This window comes from Styela clava, chromosome 13, assembly GCF_964204865.1.
Source record: "Styela clava chromosome 13, kaStyClav1.hap1.2, whole genome shotgun sequence".
Taxonomy (NCBI): domain Eukaryota; kingdom Metazoa; phylum Chordata; class Ascidiacea; order Stolidobranchia; family Styelidae; genus Styela; species Styela clava.
In genome coordinates, this window is record NC_135262.1 from 19,164,809 (window position 1) to 19,184,881 (window position 20,073).

The 20,073-nt window shown below is 33.6% G+C and overlaps 2 protein-coding genes across 2 annotated transcripts; one reads left to right on the forward strand and one right to left on the reverse strand.

Annotated features, from left to right (window-relative positions):
* Positions 1–3,190: 3,190 nt before the first annotated feature.
* Positions 3,191–18,955, reverse strand: LOC120330870 (sorting nexin-8-like). The gene is made up of 13 exons (XM_039397839.2): positions 18,552–18,955; positions 17,033–17,160; positions 15,555–15,687; positions 15,120–15,307; positions 14,315–14,432; positions 13,793–13,914; positions 12,245–12,325; positions 12,006–12,166; positions 7,885–8,017; positions 7,653–7,721; positions 6,622–6,771; positions 5,765–5,914; positions 3,191–5,520 (listed from the first exon to the last, which is right to left on the reverse strand). The coding sequence occupies exons 1-13, from the start codon at positions 18,565–18,567 to the stop codon at positions 5,416–5,418; spliced, it is 1,554 nt and encodes a 517-aa protein (XP_039253773.2). The 5' UTR covers positions 18,568–18,955; the 3' UTR covers positions 3,191–5,415.
* Positions 8,096–11,997, forward strand: LOC120330885 (uncharacterized). Its single transcript, XM_039397865.2, has 4 exons — positions 8,096–8,380; positions 8,464–8,562; positions 9,027–9,138; positions 11,329–11,997. The coding sequence occupies exons 1-4, from the start codon at positions 8,378–8,380 to the stop codon at positions 11,403–11,405; spliced, it is 291 nt and encodes a 96-aa protein (XP_039253799.1). The 5' UTR covers positions 8,096–8,377; the 3' UTR covers positions 11,406–11,997.
* Positions 18,956–20,073: the final 1,118 nt, after the last annotated feature.

A 20,073-nucleotide genomic window follows, 5' to 3' on the forward strand; every position in this document is an offset into this window, starting at 1 on the left:
AGTAATTAGAGGTGCGGTGGCGAGCGTATTCCTAACGCTTAGCCCGTTGAGCCACACCGCCGCGCCAGTGGCAGAAAACTGTCTTCCCGTGGTGTCGAAGCTCGACTCGCTGCCTTAACCACAAGGAGTTTGGCATATAATGAAACTTATCGCTGCTCTCGATCAGGAGATTGTTAGTGGTTATCGTGGAGTTGCCCTCCAAAGATATCGCTTAGCAAAGCCCCATACGACAACTAATTGGAGGTAGTTGCGTCCATAGGTCACCATACGCCCCAAAACATCGTCCCTTTAGCTAGGGCAACGACTATTTTTTTTACTTCAAAGCGGGACGCCTTCTGTAACTTTACAGTTTCCGATTTTACTACATAGTCCTACATTTAAAGCCATCCCGGCTGTCTTCATCGAGAGTTCATGCGCATATTTTATGTCTAAATATCGGGTTCAGTGTGAAAAATAGAAAAAAACAGACGCTAACGATACAAATAATCCAAATTTAGATTTTTTCATGTAAAATAGAAGGAATAAAGAATATTGAAATAGTCTGCCGTTTTCAAGAATTGAGAATTTACTTCATCGCCCAAGCATGCTTTTCTGTAGATACCAACTTCAAAAAGACGTTGTTCAATGTTGCATTCACGTGATGACCCGAACAGCTCCAATTACAATTGATTTTACATGTGATACGTTTGCTAGCAATGTTAGAGGGAAACAACGAAACAAACAAAATACCGCATTCTCCCTCAGTAAGTACGCTAGCGTTGCGCTATACAGCAACAACAGCAACGAAAACATGTTCGTGTATTATGTTGGATGGCTGAACGCCAAAGCGGGACTTCTGGCTGACTTGTCGGGGCGGCGGGACAAGACGCTAAAAATCGGGACTGTCCCGCCTAAAGCGGGACGTATGGTAAGCCTACCTTCAGCGCAAAAGAGGTATTGCGATTTTGGAAGTCTCGATTAGGGCTCGCCTCCCGATGAAACGTAACTTCCCGCCATAAACTCACTCAGCTGAGCACTAGCATAGTCGGAGGAGGTTCGGGTTTTAAACGCAGGGATGACCCGAAATACGGCCATCAGAGCCACAACGACAAGAACCATAGCGACATCAGAATGAAGCATAGCACCATCAGAATGAACCATGCCAAGAGCACGGTATTTTGATGGTTGGAATTTTTTATTTTTATTTTACGGGGTAGCAATGAAGAGGCTACGGGCTAGCTAGACTGTGCCTTAGAGAGCGGTCCCTCTATAACAGGGATGGCGAACCACTGACCCGCGGGTCACAAAGTGACCCACCGCGTTTTATTTGTGACCCGCCAAGCGAAGGCACGAATGAAATAAAATAAAAAATGCTAACATATCAGTGATAAAAATTGATAAAACCGGCTTTAAATTAATCTAACAATTACTAAACTATTATAATGTACCGTCAGTTGGACAGTGAGGGAGGGCTGCGATCGCTCATGTTCAAAATGTTGATTTTCGGGCCGGTATGGTGATTTTCAAAACCCCTAATCTTGTACGCATGTATGCACCGCTGTGTACCGTTATTCAGCTATTGGGCCTGACATCGTTTATGACATATCAATGCAATTGATCTGTTCATTTCTCGCAACGCCTGTCTTTATTGGAAGTGCATCTGCAGACTGTTTTAGGGGTTATACGAGAACTAGATGCTACTTTGCATTTTATTAGTTTCTCGCCTACAATGCCGTTGTGAAAACAAACTTTCAGACTTGAAATAAAAATCTAGAAATCCGATATAACAATGGGGCAGTGTAAAAGTGGCTTAATGTGGTTGGAAGCTGATCTAAAATTATAACACTATCAAAGCGGAATTACCTCCAAACACTAGAACCGTAAAATAATTTACGGCATTATCCTAAACGTTTTTGGTAATTCATATGCGTTATTTTCGTACTCTAATATCATAAAACCGAGTGCCATAAAAAGTCCCTGATAGAAGTGCTGCATAAGTAAAGCCCAAAACTACAGCAACACCAGCTTATAAGATTCGTTTCAGAAATTTCTTATAGATACAAACGTGAATTAAATATCTGTGACCCACTCTCTTCTGTTCCGCGATAAAAGTATAATTTTTGACCCATTCATTGAAAAAGGTTCGCCATCCCTGCTCTATAAAGTACCTGACCCACATGTAGTGTTATCGCTGTTGGAAGATGAGTGAGTACACATCGCAAATGTTGATTTTCGGTATAAAGCTCCGAGTTTTTGGCATCGTCCTAATTAGGGGAAAACTCTACCCATATTTGACAAACCATCCAAAAAACGGGTTTGTAATACTTGGCGAGCTAACTATTAACTTTCAATATCTTTTGGTATCGTAAGAAGTCTCATATTTCGCCGTTTGTCCCAATGCATCAAAATGGTTGAAGCATTGCTTACCGGTGTCATGCGGAAAATATCTTCACCTGGCCAGCATGAACAAGATATCCTATCCAACCATTAATCTCCTCAATCAGAAAAGCACACTCTTCATTCGGGAAGTTTATTATATTATATAGTATAATATTATCAATGCGAAACAGTTTATAATAGTTTGTAGTTATGTACAAAAGCAAAAATCATTAAATAATCACAATACAATTTTTGATAAATCAACAGGGCATTCACAATCTCAGGACGGGAGACAGAAAAATCAGTAAACCAAATGCAATATATATGTTAAACAATAACACCTTGGCACTGACTGATTGTATGAAATTTGAGGGACACGACCAATTACAGTAGTCAATACTAAGGAAGCCATGCTTTCGTGATCATAGACTAAACATAAATACGGTAAGTGGGGGCTTCACTGGGTAGTGATTTAGGTGAACTTGAAGGATGCTCCAAATTAGTTGAAAATCACACAGAAAACTGATTGAAAGTTGATTGTCAGATGCGTTTATTCATTAGAGCAGGCGATTTCGATCCCTAAGTTGCACATATATGTTTAGAAATTGTTCGCTGATATGTGATTTACGAAATATTATCATCGAGAAGTCGGGATAAGAGTGTGAGTGAACACAGGATCGAGTTGTTCAGATTCTAATCACATGCCTCATGTAAATAAGACTTGGAAATATACATTTTGAACGGCATATCATTCTTAGTTGCCAGTTGCCACACTCTAGAAAAAATAGATCTTAATTTTTTATGTCAAAATAGTTTAGCATGTCAATCTTAGTAGAAATTATATATTTATTATACAATATTAGAATTTGACAGTACTTAGCAGCATTAGAAATGTATGAATAAACTGTAATAAAAGGATACAACTTACAATCAGACGCTAATATTGCACATACCCTCTTAAAAGAAAGGCACACAGTAAGATCAGAATAGAGCTAAACTCGGATTGGAGATACTATGCCGTGAATTAGTACAGAACTCCCTTGCTATGGGTCACAGACTAGTAAATACCCTATAAAAAATACCACTGATCAAATTCAGTAGTGGAAACTCGAAAATCTGAAAACTAGAGTTCTCAATGTTTTAACAAAATGAGTATATAGAGCACCAGCATTCAACAAATATGAAACTCATTTTTTAAGATGTGAGCGATGTATGTGAAAATCTTGATGCCAGAAACTGTGAAGCGAATACAAATGCCATTCCCTATAGATGAATCAGCACTCCAGTAGTGTGTGTACCATGTTAGCGTTAGGCCATAATTTTATTCCGATTTTCCTTATTTTAGTTATATTACAAGTTCGGGGACTGTCTGTGTTAGCCAAGTGAATAAACCCCCTGCCCATAGGCTTCAGTCTCTTTACATTACTTGATGGAAAGTAGGCGAACAAAATTAGTTACCTCCACATTGTTTCATACACTTCTGGAGTGCCAATGAATCTTGGGGGAAACGATAAAAAATACACAGACATGCAGTAAACTGTTGTTACCAGCACATGCTTGAAACTATACTATCTTTATGAAACATGGCATCACGCATGCTAGATAAGGCACAAAACAGGAACAAACATAGGTGATGCAGTTTATGAATGCTTAATTGATGGAATATGATGTGGAATGCAAAATATAGATTCAAATGACTTTTATTAATCTTAGTGGAATGACCAAACATATAATTTCTCACTGGCACTAATGAATAGTGTTAAAATAAAATGTACTGATACCCAAATCAGTGGCCGGCAAACTATGGGCCGCGGCCCAATCGTGGGTACTCCCGAAGTATGTGTACCAGGTTAGGGTTAGGCCATAATTTTATTCCGATTTTCTTTATTTTAGTTCTATTACGAGTTTGGGGACTGTCTGTGTTAGACAAGTGAATATACCGCCTGCCCATAGGTTTCAGTCCCTTTACACAATTTGATGTAAAATGGGCGAACAAAAGTAGTTACCTCCATATTGGCACACATACTTCTGGAGCGCCCAATCGTGGGCCGCCGAGCATTTTCCAGTGGGCATCAAATAAATTTCAATTATGGATACACAAAAAAGTCCTATAAATCCATCATTACATATAAATTTTTAGCCAAATTGTTTTTTGTTTTTAGTTATCAAACGATCATACATTACGTTCATTTCAACTAAACAAATTAAATGTCCTTTAAGTTTATTACATGGTTAAATTCTGAATTCTCAACAAAATTGTTGGGCCTTGAAACCTTTTCCATTTTATCTTTTGGGCCGCACTTAAAAACTTTGCCAACCACTGACCTAAATATCTTTCGAATAGGGTGAAATATTTCATAGTAGTGTCAAGCATATTGATTGCATGGATAGATTTAGAAATACAATTTTAGAGACAGTATGAAAAACAGTTTGCCTTCTCCTAAATAAAATAAAAATATATGAAGTATTTTCAATCTTTTCATTTTTTAAATTAGCTGATGAGACATTAATGATTATGGTTTGCTAAATTGATTATCCAGCCAAACTAAGCTATAATAGTTCTTCTACAGGTCATTAATGAAATTGATCATTTTGTTTGGTTTTTAGCAGCTTACTATATTCATTATGGATCAAGATATTATTGACATTAATTGGAATCTTGGCCTATCATAAAAATATCATGACAACATATGATTAATTTGTGATGGATTAATGAATAAGAGAGGTATGAAATAAATTATATAAAAACACCAAAATCTAACTTTGAATCATTAATATTTAATCAAGTAAAGAACAGAAAAACACTGAGCAACGATACCAATTAAAGGTAAATTGGCATAATATGTTGAAAGTACGATGTAAGTAGAGAAAAAGTGAATCAATACACACTGAATTTCCGCAGAAAATCTGAAATTTTTCACTTTGTCTAACGAGTATTGAATATAATATATGATGGTGAATAATAAACTGCATCATGGAGGCAACTTTGCATATCACATCTCGAGCTATTTTTCATAATGTAAAAGATAACGAGTACAAGACAAGCTTTAGGACATGTTAGTAACTTCCGCCAGGTGACACAGGCCTCGGACTGGTAGGTGGGCTTGTTTCGGATAAAAGGGCACTTACTCGTGGGGTGAGGCTCTCCCATAATTCACACATCTGAAGAAAAAGTATATAAAATGGTTAGAATCGAATTATTTATTTAAGCCTAGACATTTACCAAAGATCTTAAATGGCTTTCTAGAAACAATTAAGTTTTTTGTACTATGTTTTGTATTGGAGTCAGATTTTATTTCTGCTAGTGCTACTCTGGTATAAAGTTCTTACAACAAAAAGGTTTGAAGGAGTTGACAATGGTTACCGTTGTCAATTCCATTATACATAACACATGACGACTACTCACCTCTCGATGACCTTTAACCTGGGTAGCAACGAGCATTGTAACAACTTCACCTAATATTTGTAAGTATGTATGAACGAGCTGCGTTTCCAAATGGATGCAATGAAGTGAATAATAATTCCTGTTTTCTTGCGTCAAAATTTCATTTTCTTGCTGTAGAAAGTGTTAGAAAAAGTAATCTTCTGCTTTGTAGGATATTTGCTTAAACAGAATGATTTCTGAGCGAAGCCGTGGGTGACAACTAAAATGCCAGGCCCGTTAGTAAATTCTGTTTAACGCGAAACTTCAAGCAGTGTAAATTCGAACATGAAATGAGCTATGAGCTATCAAATTTCGCATAACTTCTAAAGTTTTCAAAAAAACATTTAGGATTTTTAGGATAAATAGGATTTTTTTTGTACGGTAGGTACCCTGACTGTAAACGGGTGAGAAGAGTTCACAGCTAACCAAGTTCAACAAATAAAAAAAAATTCCGAGAGACAACTTCTGGAGGTACGAAGGAACACAGTCTATTCTAATTCTAAGATCTGTAAAATAAGCACAACGATACTGTTGACAACATTTTGACGATGGAAGAGAATTTGCAGTTCTGAAGCCAATTTGTTTGGTAGTCTTTTTGAATTTGGTCTAGGTTTGGTATGGTCAGTGCGGTATAATACAAGATTTTTTAAAATTTATCCATATTTTTTCGACAGTTCAGTTTTAGTCAAGACATTTTCAAGACATACATTGCATCAATCCATTATTAAATATTGTTGAAATTTTCAATAATTGTGTTTAGGATTATGCTGAGTTAACTATTATCAATGAAATGACGAGTCATCGAATATTATTCGAGAGTTGTCGAAAAATTAACTTACAGCGACGATTTTTGATTCAATTTTATCAATTGCTCCTTGTTCTGAGTTGTTGATGGTTGCTGCCATCCTTTTATTTTTCATTGCTCCGTATTTTCTCAACGCAGAATGATGTTCTCTTAATACACCTCGCTCATGTCTGTCACATAAATCCTAGGTATGAAAATATTATGTAAGAAGTCAATTCATTGGTTATCCTGTCAACAGAGCAATTGATTTCACTAACCGGGTGTTGCAATTTAAAAGGTACAAAAGATAACTTGAAAGTGGAATTAGCATATATGCAATGAATATATACCTGTATTTTATGCGATGCCTGTTTGAATAAGGCCCTATACAAACGGTCACTGATATCTATCTAATGATATGTAAGGGCCTACTAATATTTAGTAGAAACTGAATCACTTCATCCTCTAGGCCAGTGGTGAGTGAGTTTTTTAAATGAGGCCACAAATAGTAAAATGGAAACAGTTTCAAGGCCCAACAATCTAGTTAGCCTCGGTCAGGATTTCGTTAAATTTTTTAATTTAACCACGTAATGAACTTGTTAACGGACATTCCGAATGTCATGAACACGAACCAAGACAGGAAATAATCTTGAACAACTGAACGTAGTGGTACATATTATTACCTTGCGCAGTTTTAATTATGCAAAAAAATAACCAGATACGTGAGAATGAACAGACCAGAATAGTTGAAACTCTGATAATATAGTCAAAATGAACGTAATGATAGACTATATGTAATGTATGATTGTTTGATATCTGAACAAAAACCATTTTGGAAAAAATTTATATGTAGGTAATGTTTTTTGTGTATCACCGCCCATAATTGTAATTTATTTGAGGGCCCACTAGAAAATGCTCGACGGCCCGCCATTAGGATGCGCCCACAGTTTGCCAATCACTGCTCTAGCACCGTTCATAAAATTGTGGAGCTAAATTATCAGTTTACGAATGAAAAAAGCTAAGCTTATCGTTTCTTCAATAATATCACTAAACTAATAAATAATATTATTTTACACAGCTACTAACATGATAGGCTTGTAGCAAATCATACAGAAGATTAAGTTGATCAACCAGTCCTTCCTCTTCTCGAGTTGCCTGAAAATATATAAGCGAACGTTAATTTTGCAAATATCTGTAAAAGTAAATAATAAGACGATAAAGAAGACGTAAGACTCAAGGTCTGAAATTAACAAAATTCAAACATTTATGATTATGAAAGTCTTTAAGATATTCCAGCAACAAATTTCCTAATTTAAACCTGTAGCACGAGTTTCTCTGAAATTGCATTAAATTCTCCCGACAATCCTCGAAATGTTTGCTTCAGTACTTGCAAATGGTTATTACCACCTGTGGCCCAAGATGATAATACAGCAGTGTCTGCACCTAAAGCACTGTAATGAAACAAAACAATTTTAATTACAAATTAAATGTTATTCATTTGAAATTAAAAATAATAGTGGCTGCATACCTATACCCAAGATGGAATAATATTCTGCAATTAAAGACAAGTGCATAGGTGCATAATATGATATATTACCTGAACCATCAGCAAAAATTCTATCATTTGCACCAGTACATAATAAAAAAATATGTTCATGACATCATAATGGTAACAGGTTTTATGACCTCATAATGGGTAAAAGAGTTAGAATTATGTTTATGACATAATATTAGGTATAACGATGAAGAATCAAATTGCAATTCAATTTCATTTAATTTTGAGATAACCTCCCAAGCTGAATCATACAGATATGGTAAGTGAATCTCATCTGATGTTCTGTATCAACAATAGAATTAAAAATGATTCCTATTGTTTAATTGCTGTTCTGAAATATAGGTGGGATTTGCGAAGCCGATAATAAAAAAGAAAGAAATTGGTCCAAAAGAGGAGAAGGGGATTATTGAAATAGTGAAAGACGCTATAAAAAGATGTAAGGTATGTTGTGATTATGTGATACATATTAGCAGTACAGCGATACCAGTGCATACAAGACAGATTCATGGGGTGCATTATGCAAAAGATATCAAAACGCAGTAGTCCTACATGAACTAAAGCACGTCCCCAGTAAAATGCTGCAATTTTATAATTTAAGTAGCAATAGCAAAAACAAAGAATACTTTGAAAAACAGCAAAAAATATTAGTTGAGATACATAAAAAAAAGTTGACAATCTCTCATTCCAATAGGAGGAATGATCATCATAGAGCTGCTTTATAGTTATAATATAACACAATTATATTAAGAACTATGAAACAAGAAAGTAACTATTTTTGCATCAACTCTATTTCATTGCTAAATTAAACTTTAAATACAGCTGAATATTTACAGTATTAGAAAATTTTTGCATAAACATTGAAACCAAATTAATTTTTCAGTTATAAGTTTACAACATATTTTCAGAGCGATAAAGATATGGCTGAATTTATTAAACTAGCATTAGATGATATGTTCAATGGACCGTGGAACGTTATAGTTGGTGATAAATTTGGAGGAATGATTGCACATATTCCAAGTAAGTAATATTTGATTGCACAACCAAGATTGTTATAACCCAATAAGTTGTCTCAGTAATTGCATCACAGGGTAAAATCTCGGGTTCAAATCCCATGCCTACCCCTTTATCCAGGGCGGTGGTTCTCAAACAGTGGGGCGTAAACAATTTTCTGCGGATGCGTAAAGCTAATAAAAATGAAAATATTTGATCTTGTAGATTTGATCTTGTTCGCCTTATTTTGGATATTTACGTGTCATCCACATTTTTGAATAAAGCATACTACCGCCCTACTATCTGTTATTTGTAGCTTTTTGTTAGCTAGTTATTGTTAGGGTGGGCACGCGACTCGACAAAATACTAAAAAGGGGGCAAGGCTTAAAAAGCTTGAAAACCACTGGTCTATGGTGGCCCATCGTTGTCACGCGTAAAATTGAAAATAAAAATAAAAAATAAAATAAAAAAAAGAAAATAAAAAAATAGTTGTGAAAAAACATAAAAATAATTGAAAAAAAAAATTAAAATTAAAAAAAAAAAAATTAAAATAAAAAAAAATTAAAAAAAAAAAAAAAAATTAAAAAAAAAAATAAAATAAATATTGAATAAAAAGAAAATAAAAAGGTTGACAACGATGGTCCGCCTCGTGGCCCATCTTTGTCACGCGTTTTTATTTTTAGAAAATTTGCTTCTGCTTGGGACCAACGTTGTCAGGCATAATCCTACGCGCACAAATGTGTTCCCTGGGTTTCCAACTCTACTGATTTTTTTGAGCAATATTCAATATGAAAATGTTCTATAAATTCTCCATGCTACAAGTTCAACAAGAAGTAATATATTTATAATAATGATAAGAGAATATAGAATTGAATACGAAAATTCGGAAAATTTGTTTTTACGTGTACAAGGTAATTTAATTGGAGAATGCTGCTTAACTATTCAGTTGGCTGGACACTCGCGATGCCGGTACCGTACCGTCTTACCAAATACCGATAGTCGCTTTGCGTCTGACCGTACCGGTAGCCATGCAATCACTCATGAAAGAATGGGAGATACGGATAGTCTCGTAGAATATAGACTACTGAAACACTCTCTGTGCCTGCCTCATACCGTACAGCCGTAACGTACCGATCCAGACAAATGATAAATCACCCGTGCTCAACCATTTATTTCAATACATACCTCGATCCTAGTAGAATATAGTGAGTCGAGGTATGGATTGAAATAAATGGTTGAGCACGGGCGATTCATCATTTGTCTGGATCGGTACGTTACGGCTGTACGGTATGGGGCAGGCGCAGAGAGTGTTTCAGTAGTCTATATTCTACGAGACTATCCGTATCTCCCATTATTTCATGAGTGATTGCATGGGTACCGGTACGGTCAGACGGTACCGTACCGGCATCGCACGGGTGTCCAGACAACTGAGCAGTTGAGCAGCATTTTTCAATTCAATTACCTTCTACACGTAAAAACAAATTTTCGTATTCAATTCTATATTCTCTTATCATTATTATAAATATATTTCTTGAGGTTGAACTTGTAGCATGGAGAATTTATAAAACATTTTCGTTTTGAATTTATTGGATATTGCTCATGAAAATCAGTAGTGAGTTAGAAACCCAGGAAACACATTTGTGCGTGTAGGATTAAGCCTGACAACATTGGTCCCAAGCAGCATCAAATTTTCTAAAAATAAAAACGCGTGACAACGATGGGCCACGAGGCGGACCATCGTTGTCAACCTTTTTATTTTCTTTTTATCCAATTTTTTTTTTTAATTTTTTTTTTTTCATTTTTTTTTTTTTTGTTTTTATTCTTAATTTTTTTTTTTAATTTCAAATTTTTTTTTTCTCCCTTTTTTTTTTAATTATTTTTATGTTTTTTCACAACAATTTTTTTTATTTTCGCTTTTTCATTTTTTTTTAAATTAGACGCGTGACAACGATGGGCCACCATACTGGTCTAGGGTGTAATAAATTGTGTATTCAATACCAAACCGACAAGATTCGAGTCCTTTTGAAATGCAATAGCATAGATCTTTACATATCGACCAATGCTTGTAGAAAACCGTGTTTGAATCGAAAAGCGTATGTGTCTGCTTGTGCTGAGCCTCGTTCAAAGAGAAAGGCACATAAATACTAAGTATAATAAAGAATCTGTAGGGATATTGTTATTGATAAACCATAAATCCAAACGATCTTACTTTTTCAGATCACTTTATGTATTTTCAATTCAAGAAGAAAGAATTCTTAGTTTATTGCACGAGAAATATGAAGGGAGCAAGATAACACTGACAGAGGATTTATTATTATTGTTTTTAGTAATATATCGGTTAAATATATATATTCATATCAGAAAATTGCTGTTATTTTCTATTAATCAAAATTTTAGGGTATTTTTATGAGCCATTTATAGAATAGATTAACAAAATTTGTCCCGAATCAATGCTGGTAAAATTATAAAATCTGTCAAAACAATGATGCGACCCAAAAGCATAACCCAAGTTATTTGGAACATACACTACACAGAACACCAGACAGAACTTTTATGCTAATTGTCCCTGATTACTGACAACTTTGGGTACAACCATACGCAAACAGAAGTTCAGGTGTTAAATAGATTTTCTTCATTTTTGTAGAATTATGAAATCTATGTTTTTCTAGGTAACCTTGTGTACTTTTACGAAGGGGCTTCATAATGGTATAGTGATTTTTCATATGAAACAGCCCTACATTCGAAATAATAAGTTCATAACTTTTGGCTGTATCTTCAGCTTTTTCTTAAATCTTAAGTTCTATGATAGACAATACACTGCACACAAAAAAAAGTTTCTCGCATAAATGTCTGCAAACGTGACCAAAAATCATGAAATTATTAATCCCACTTACACTAATTCTTTACCAAATCCATGAAAATCGAAAGCATTTCCTTTTGATCTGTCAGTAATTCTTGTTGCCATTTCCCTCATAGCCAGAACATGATTTGTTACTTGTTTTATTTGGTCTTTAGTTGAAGCAAATTGCATTTGTGTGTCAGCAGGCACGAGATCCTTTGAAAAAATCACAATTAGCAATTAGTGATTGAATATATCAGTATTTCAGCTTATGGTAAACACAAATAAACATACTTTTGCTTCATTACTTAGTGGACTCATTTGAAACTCATCAGCGCAGCCCCGAAATTGATCTTTAATTTTGTGAACGACTTCCTGTGACAAAAATAAAACGAAATGTAGTGATTTATAAAAGCTACAAAAGCCAACAAATCGCTAAGAACATTCATACATTCTTACAGTACAATCGAAAATAAAAAAGTATAAAACATCTTTCATTTATTCAAGAGCAAGTTGCCTTGTTTTCATAACAAAATGAACTATTTTATGAAGAGTGGAGTATAAAGAAGCTAATCTTAAAAAGTTTTATTCTCAATACAAACTAATTTTCAATTAAAGTTAAGTAAATCAACCACAACGAAATTCGAAGCAATGTCATCTGGCCAAAATATTAGTGTTTTCTCTCAAAAAAATTTGCATTTTTGCTGAAAATAAATTAAGATTACGGTTACAGAAATGGGAAAATAACATAGAATATCATAGAATTGGCGATGGATAGATATAGATATCTGTACTTAAAAATGGCTACAATAGCGCATTTGCCATTTAAACAACTGAATTAATAAAAACCAATAGTACTGCAGCGCTAATCTACAAAAATCAGATTCGAATTACATGATATTTAACTATTCTGTGATGAATTTAATGAGGCTTGCAATGTCACATGATAAAACGTTGTTATTCAAAGATGTATCAAACAATGTTATCATGCAACAAACACTATATCATTTTGCTGAATACTGCACGTTGCAAAATTTATATGTATACAACCCCACTGTTTGACAAATAATGCATGATGTATAGAATTAGTCACTTATTAAACAGACCGTCTACCTACCATAATATACATGCTTCACGATACTTTATTATCGAAGTTTACAAGCTTTTGTTTGATAAAAAGTTTATTCAATGCAAAATAATACATATTTGGAGAGCCTTATTCCTTCATTTTACTTATTAAATAACATATTTTTGTTCGACTTTATTGTATTTATCGCGTTTTGTTAGACTTTCTCAATGGTGTCGCCGCTCGATAACCAGCTTTGGTTTTCGCCGTCTCCCTTCACCCTGAAATGCGATTTTTTTATATATTTCTTTTAGAATGTGTATGTAGAATTCGTATTTTTCAGCATGGTGAAAAAATAAATTACTGATTACTGATATAAATTTTTTGATAAATTTACAAAAAAAATCATTGCGATAAATACTGGAACCGCAACAAAATTGCTTATAAACTTACAACAGCAATTTACCTCCAGTTTAAACATTAAAATATGAGAATTCCGAATCATAAACTATGCGATATATAAAAAATTCAATTCCGAATATCAAATATGAAAAATAATTTACTTCTTGAATTTCGACGTATACTTAAAATAGAAAAACATTTTTCTGAAATTGAGTAATAAAAATTCTTGTGGTCGCATTGAAAAGATTTATAACAACAAAACTTTATAACCAATTTGATCACAGAGCTGAATGAATCATTCAGATGAATTATAGTACAAATGTCAAATATTCATGATTATAAACATTGTGATATTAATAAGAGCGCCCACTTACGCTTCCGGAAAACGTAAGAAAGAATCTTATGATTGGGTCTTGATACATTGCAGGATGAGAACAGACGATCGTTAAAAATCTTCGTAATGATTTCCGTCTTGCTTCAATAAAACTTTTATCAGCTGAAATTAGTAAAATTATATTGCATGAACGAAAACAAAATTTTTTAATGAAATCACATATTAGACAAAACCAAGATAATGAATGCTTCTGATTCACACTTATAACAATTAGTCAGCAGAAGAAATGATGTCATCAGTTCTAATGATATCTACAAACTGACTTTTGAATGTTATTAGCGAAAGAAAAATTAAATAATACTAGCTTAACAATTCCATCATCTTTCACAAAATACAATATTGATATTACTTGAATACCCCAAATCGAGCATTTGGCTTTTTATGGTACTCCTTTTGAATACACAGAAAAAAACAATGATTAATAACAATCTTTTTGTTATTTTACAGGATTTTGGCGAGACAGAGCCACCCCCCCCCCCCCTGAAAAAAAAAATCTTTATACCTCCTATGACCTTCTTGGGTGGTAATTTCGGTAGCATTCTGTATGGAAACCTCATTTGTAACATTTCGTAAAATGCTACGAAGTCATTGTACCTTCGTAATACTGTACTGTTAAACCTCTGAAAAGACAAATGAAAAATGATAAAATTGCAAAAGTTATGAATAAATTATTTTTAAAATAAAGCAGTTTTTATTTGTGTGTGCAAAGGCGTAGTAATTACAGAATTAAACCTAAAGATAGACCATTTTAAAATTTAAAAATTATTTATTATAGCTTTCTAGAGTTCGGAAATTCAATTTTTCACAGTTTGAATAAGCTAAAAGAACACTAATATCAAAATGCCACATTTGGTGGTAAATAGTGGGTGGATTATTCAGCTTTCACTTCCTGAATGGCAGTTTGTTTACATAAAGATGCTAAAATTGCATCAGGTAAATTATCATAACCAGTCTGTCAGTCTTAAAACAAATTTATTAAAGATTATTTATTTCGAAAAATGACAAAAATCTGTTTTCACCTAAAGCATTATTACAACTTATTTATCACAATATTCATTATCACATAGACCTAATGAAATAGATATGCAACCAGCATTTGGGTTTACACCCCCAGGGCATAATTCCTATGTATTTTGCTACTAAATATCATTAAAAATGACAGATGATCCATACCAATCCTATTCATGTCAAAAATTACAGACATCATGGTTGTAGATGGAAATATCTTGCAAGCAGAAATATCTATGAATAAGCTAACCTAGATATGCGAGGAATGTGCTCACCAAAGAAAACAAAATTCAACTTACTGTACTTTTAACCTCATATTCAACATGTTTTAAGAAAATTCCCTTTTTCTCTGGAGCTTTCAAAACTTCAATTTTGTCAACTGCACATATTTGACAAAAGTCCATTTGCAATAACGTAGGACTTTTATTCTTTTGTGACAGTGAGGATTTAATTTCTTGAATGCTTCCCAGCTGTGGCTTCGGTAACTCTGTAAGAATTCAACACTAATTTTCTAATACTGTTGATAATTTCGATAAAATAAATAAATTGAACCGAATATTATGGACTTATCAGTGTAAAGGAGATCTAATATTTATGTCATATAAAAACCAAAGATTTTTTTATTATTATTTCGTAACAAATTTTCCCATTTTATTGAATTAACAGAAAATAACTCTTGATTCATGCAACGTAAAATACAAAAAGAAACAGTTATCTGTAGCAATGATATTGACCTTGGCCAGAGAAATTTTCAAGCAGTTTTTCGTTGACTGTCTTTCCTTGTTGGGCAAAAGCTACTAGAGCCAATGCTTTATATAAAACACTACGTGTAACAACACCATCCTTGCAACCAATACAATCCCATATCTGAAAAGAAACAATTTGATAAAGAATAGAAAAATTTTCCTGACATGAATTGATGGATATGTGATCATTCATGAAAATCCACAAACAAAACTCTCCATTTTATATACTATTACAATGAAGCGTTATACAAAAACAAAAGTACCGGTACCCAATTGCAAAATGCTACTATCCTGTAAGTCAGGGGTCGGCAACCTTTCGTCCCTCGTGGGCCAGAATCAAAGGTTGCAAGTCATTGGCGGGCCGCACATATCTATAGATTAAAAACCAAACGGATGGCCGATGAATCACATTTTTTCAAACAGGCTAGATGTTAAGTTTTAAGCAGCACGCGAAGATTGAACATTTCCTGCGCCATTAAATCATTTGCATTTAGCATCAACTTTTCTGCGATTTGTTGCCATTTGTCTAATTATAATTTAATTATGAGCTCATTAAACGAGTAATTGTGAATTAAATACTTGTTAGGTTATAATATAAATTAGTCTACACACGTGCCTCACAATAAATTCTGTTACGTAAAGATTATAATCGTCCAAACAGCTGTTTTGTTACTATAATTCAGCGAAGCGTCGCGGACCGGATTATATTGCTCCGCGGGCCGTAGGTTGCTGACCCCTGCTGTAAGTCGTTGAATCTGAGACCGTAATTGAATGCATGGATGCTTCAAATTGATCAAGTATAAATTTATGATCACACTTTTCGAGGGGAAACAACTGAGCGGTGGACACTCGCAACCGTTTTCTGTATAGTAAGTAAATATAATCACAGGTCTGGTGATGTTTTGCAAAGAAATTTTGTAATTTGTTTCATCTTTATTTTTTCAGAACATGTTATCATCAAACCCACAATTCGGAGAAGCCGAACAAATTAATGACCCAATTGCTAGCCGATGTTTAAAATATAGTCCAAACAAAATCTGGTTGAATCAAATTAAAAACGAATTTGGCTCTATTCTCAAATTCCTAGTTGTTACACATACTTTATCAGGTCTGTATTAGCCAAACCCAACGACAAATTCGGTAATAAAAATGTAACAACATATCTTAATGAGTTATGACAAGTGGTTAGTATCATGAAATCACAGGCGGACTGCTAGAAAATTATCCAGTATTGGGAAAAGTAAAATTTCTCGTACCTAATTTACAATTTCTCTTCTGTTATTTATGCTTGTTGATACTGGGATTTTAAGGCTGTTACAAATAATTGTATCAGTCCGAGTGTACTTGAAATTAGTTGCAAAAGGATTTTTATTAAAATAGCATGCAGCTGTTTCATTTATTCTAAAATTTTTGTGCCAGTCTATGAGAACAACTAAAATGCTCAAAAATTGACACAATTCTATTACCTGACTAAGAGTTGATTTCTCTAAACCAGATTTCAAAAGAACTTGAGTTAAAACTTCTCGGGTTATTTTGTCATTTTGTCCAGGACATAACGTATCATACACATCTCTGTAATACGGTGGAACACTTCCTAAATACAGAAAATAATGAAATTACTCTCCTTTCTTATCAAGTTTATGTACTCAGTCCAAATGCTGAAATGGAACAGCATGGCACAACTGCTCTTTGCGACCGCTATGTTCTGTGAATAAAATTGCTTTAGTTTTGAAACGAACAGATCACATGTTGTCAATGGTTAAAAGTTGATTAAATTTTTCCTCTGGTTTAATATTTTTTTGTCATATAATATTATGGGGTTTATGTATTCAGCGCAAATGCTGAAATGAAGATCAACAGCATACTAAAAACTGCTCTTTTTGAGTTTTATTCTATGCGAATATAACTTTTTATTTTTGAAACGAACAAGTGGTCCGATTCAATTTTTGTTTTTTCTGTTTTTAATAAATATGAAAATGGACTGGATATCCATATCACATAACTGCATAATCAAGCTTATTACTGTAGGGTGGCTTACCCACTGTGCGGCCACGATCTATTTGCGACCATCAACTTCATCGATTAAATGCCGAAAAAATTAATAAACCGCGATGATATTTCTCACGCGTTATCGTCTACTTATACCTCATAGCTCTGTGAAATTACACTAAAATGCGGCCACAAACAAAAAAGTTACGACCGAAAACCCGACCAAAGAAAAACAAACGGACCATTTTTCCATGTCGCCAACTACCCATTGTTCCTTTAAAAAAGCTTGAAAATCCATACAAATATAAGAGATAAAACTTGGCAGGTGGGTAGAGTTGTGTTTCTTTTAACCATCTTTAAAGTTTCGCGATCCTACATTTAAAGGAGGGGAAATAGGGGGGTGCGCATTTCCAATACGTCGATAATATCTTTGTCGACCAATTTGCAACCACCGTGTTTTTGTCTGTTTGATTGCTGTGATGCGGTGCTTTGTTTATAATTTGACAAATTTTGTTCGAAATTACCGTGTTCTTAAAATATATGACGATCATAAATGCAATAAAAAGCCTATTTTTTTCACGCATGGCTGCGTATGCCCTAGTCTCGACGCAGCAGAAACAATGTTCAAGGCTTGAAATCCGTGGTCGCACATTGGTCGTTCGGTCGCAAATACGTCTTCAGAGTGTCGTACTTTGGTGGTTTGTATAGCTTTAACCCCTGGTCGTAGAAAGTTAATTCAAGGTTTAGCGTGTAGAATAAATGCCAATGCACCTACGGTGAAAAAATTATTGGGTTAGAAATATTGGTTTTTGTTTTATAGCGGTTTGAATGAAATTGTCCGCAGACTGGCTACACCACCCTATTAGCATTGTTATTAAATTCCTCCATGAATCTGAAAAAACAAATTAGTAAATTGGCTGTGAAACCTCATAGCTTTTCGTCCATATACTGATATACCAAGACAAAAAAATTAACGCAATGAAATATACAACAAACCTGATAACTCGGCCATGTCCTTTCAAATTTTAAAATTACAACACTAAAATCAGGATGACGACACAATCTTTTTATAGAATTCAAATGTCTGAACTGCAGAAATGTAGTTAAACAGTACCAAACAGCTTGGAAAAATATTACAATAATATTTTGTAACTCGCCTAGGCTACATGGATTTAACTAGATTGAATAATGAGAATGTCTGTAATAGCAGAAAAGTACAGTATACTGTAATACAGGCCGACAGCGACAAGTACCGTATTACAGTATTAGTAGGCTAGTACCGGTTCGACACCGTACTATTACCGTATTACCTAATTCTGTAATTCAGTAGCTGGTTCAGTGGTTATACCGGTACCGGTACCGTTTACGGTACTGGTTTAAATTAGTATATCTGTATATACAGATATAGCATATAGACTATATAAATATACATCATACATACTATATAAAAGTGATTGAGCGAAACCAATTCTGATTTCATGAAATACAATAATATTATTTTCAAAAAACTAATAGAAATGAGCAATGCTTAATGTTTTTTTTTTTTTTTTTTTTATAGATAAAATAATAATATAAATCATTACATACAGATGAGACAGTATAAATTCCATAATAAATGTTGATCATCTGTATCCGTACCGGTATTGTAGCATATCCGTTGTAAATCCCATTTGTTGTTAACATCAATTATATGTTCCATGATGTCATTTACCATTATTTTAATTAATGCATGAAAAATAAAATTTTAAGAATTAGTTCCACTTCATTACGATAAACACTTCTAGTCATATTTATACCTATATATTTGCATAATAAATCAAGTTCTTCACAATAATTAGGTAAATTTCTCAGTCGTTCTATATTTCTCCTACACCTTATTGAATTTCTTATAGTATTGACTACATTATTCACTCTTGGCATTACATTTTCAAAAATCACTGCATTTCTTTTCAACCAAATTTTATATCTTGCAGTACATATCAATAAAATAATAGCATTTTTTTCTATATTGGTCAAATGTACATAATTATTGTGTCTTAAATCTAATAATATACATGTTTCATAATTTATTAAGTTGCCACTGTTAGTTATTTTCATGATAATAGAAAAAACATAATCATACAATTGTTTCACAAATGCTTGTTTTCTGGTTGACGAAATATTAAACCTCTCTCTCTCACGCTCCACCAGTCAAAACTATTGCTCATGGAATATGCTACTACTCTACTCAGTGGTTTTTTTTTTTTTTTTTTTTTTTTTGCCAAATTTAAATCCATAGCCAAATCGGATTTATGAAAATGATAGTTTTGGTTTATCCAAATATATTATTATGTCAATTTAATTGCATGAATCCCAATTTCCAAATAATTTAGGTGTTAAGTATACAATACATGATAGATAAATAATCACAAATATCAAATTAACCAGATACATTTACCCATATTAGTTCAAATATCCAATTTTAATTGTGTCCACATTCATGAAATGTCAATCCATGTAATCCAGTGACCATTGTGCA

Coding starts and splice junctions, on each gene's coding strand:
- LOC120330885 (XM_039397865.2), top strand. Junction 8,563..9,026: donor ACGCTATAAAAAGATGTAAG/GTATGTTGTGAT, acceptor ACATATTTTCAG/AGCGATAAAGATATGGCTGA. Junction 9,139..11,328: donor AATGATTGCACATATTCCAA/GTAAGTAATATT, acceptor TTACTTTTTCAG/ATCACTTTATGTATTTTCAA.
- LOC120330870 (XM_039397839.2), bottom strand. Junction 12,167..12,244: donor CACTAAGTAATGAAGCAAAA/GTATGTTTATTT, acceptor ATTTTTTCAAAG/GATCTCGTGCCTGCTGACAC. Junction 8,018..12,005: donor GGATTTGGTAAAGAATTAGT/GTAAGTGGGATT, acceptor GTTTCATTACAG/TGCTTTAGGTGCAGACACTG.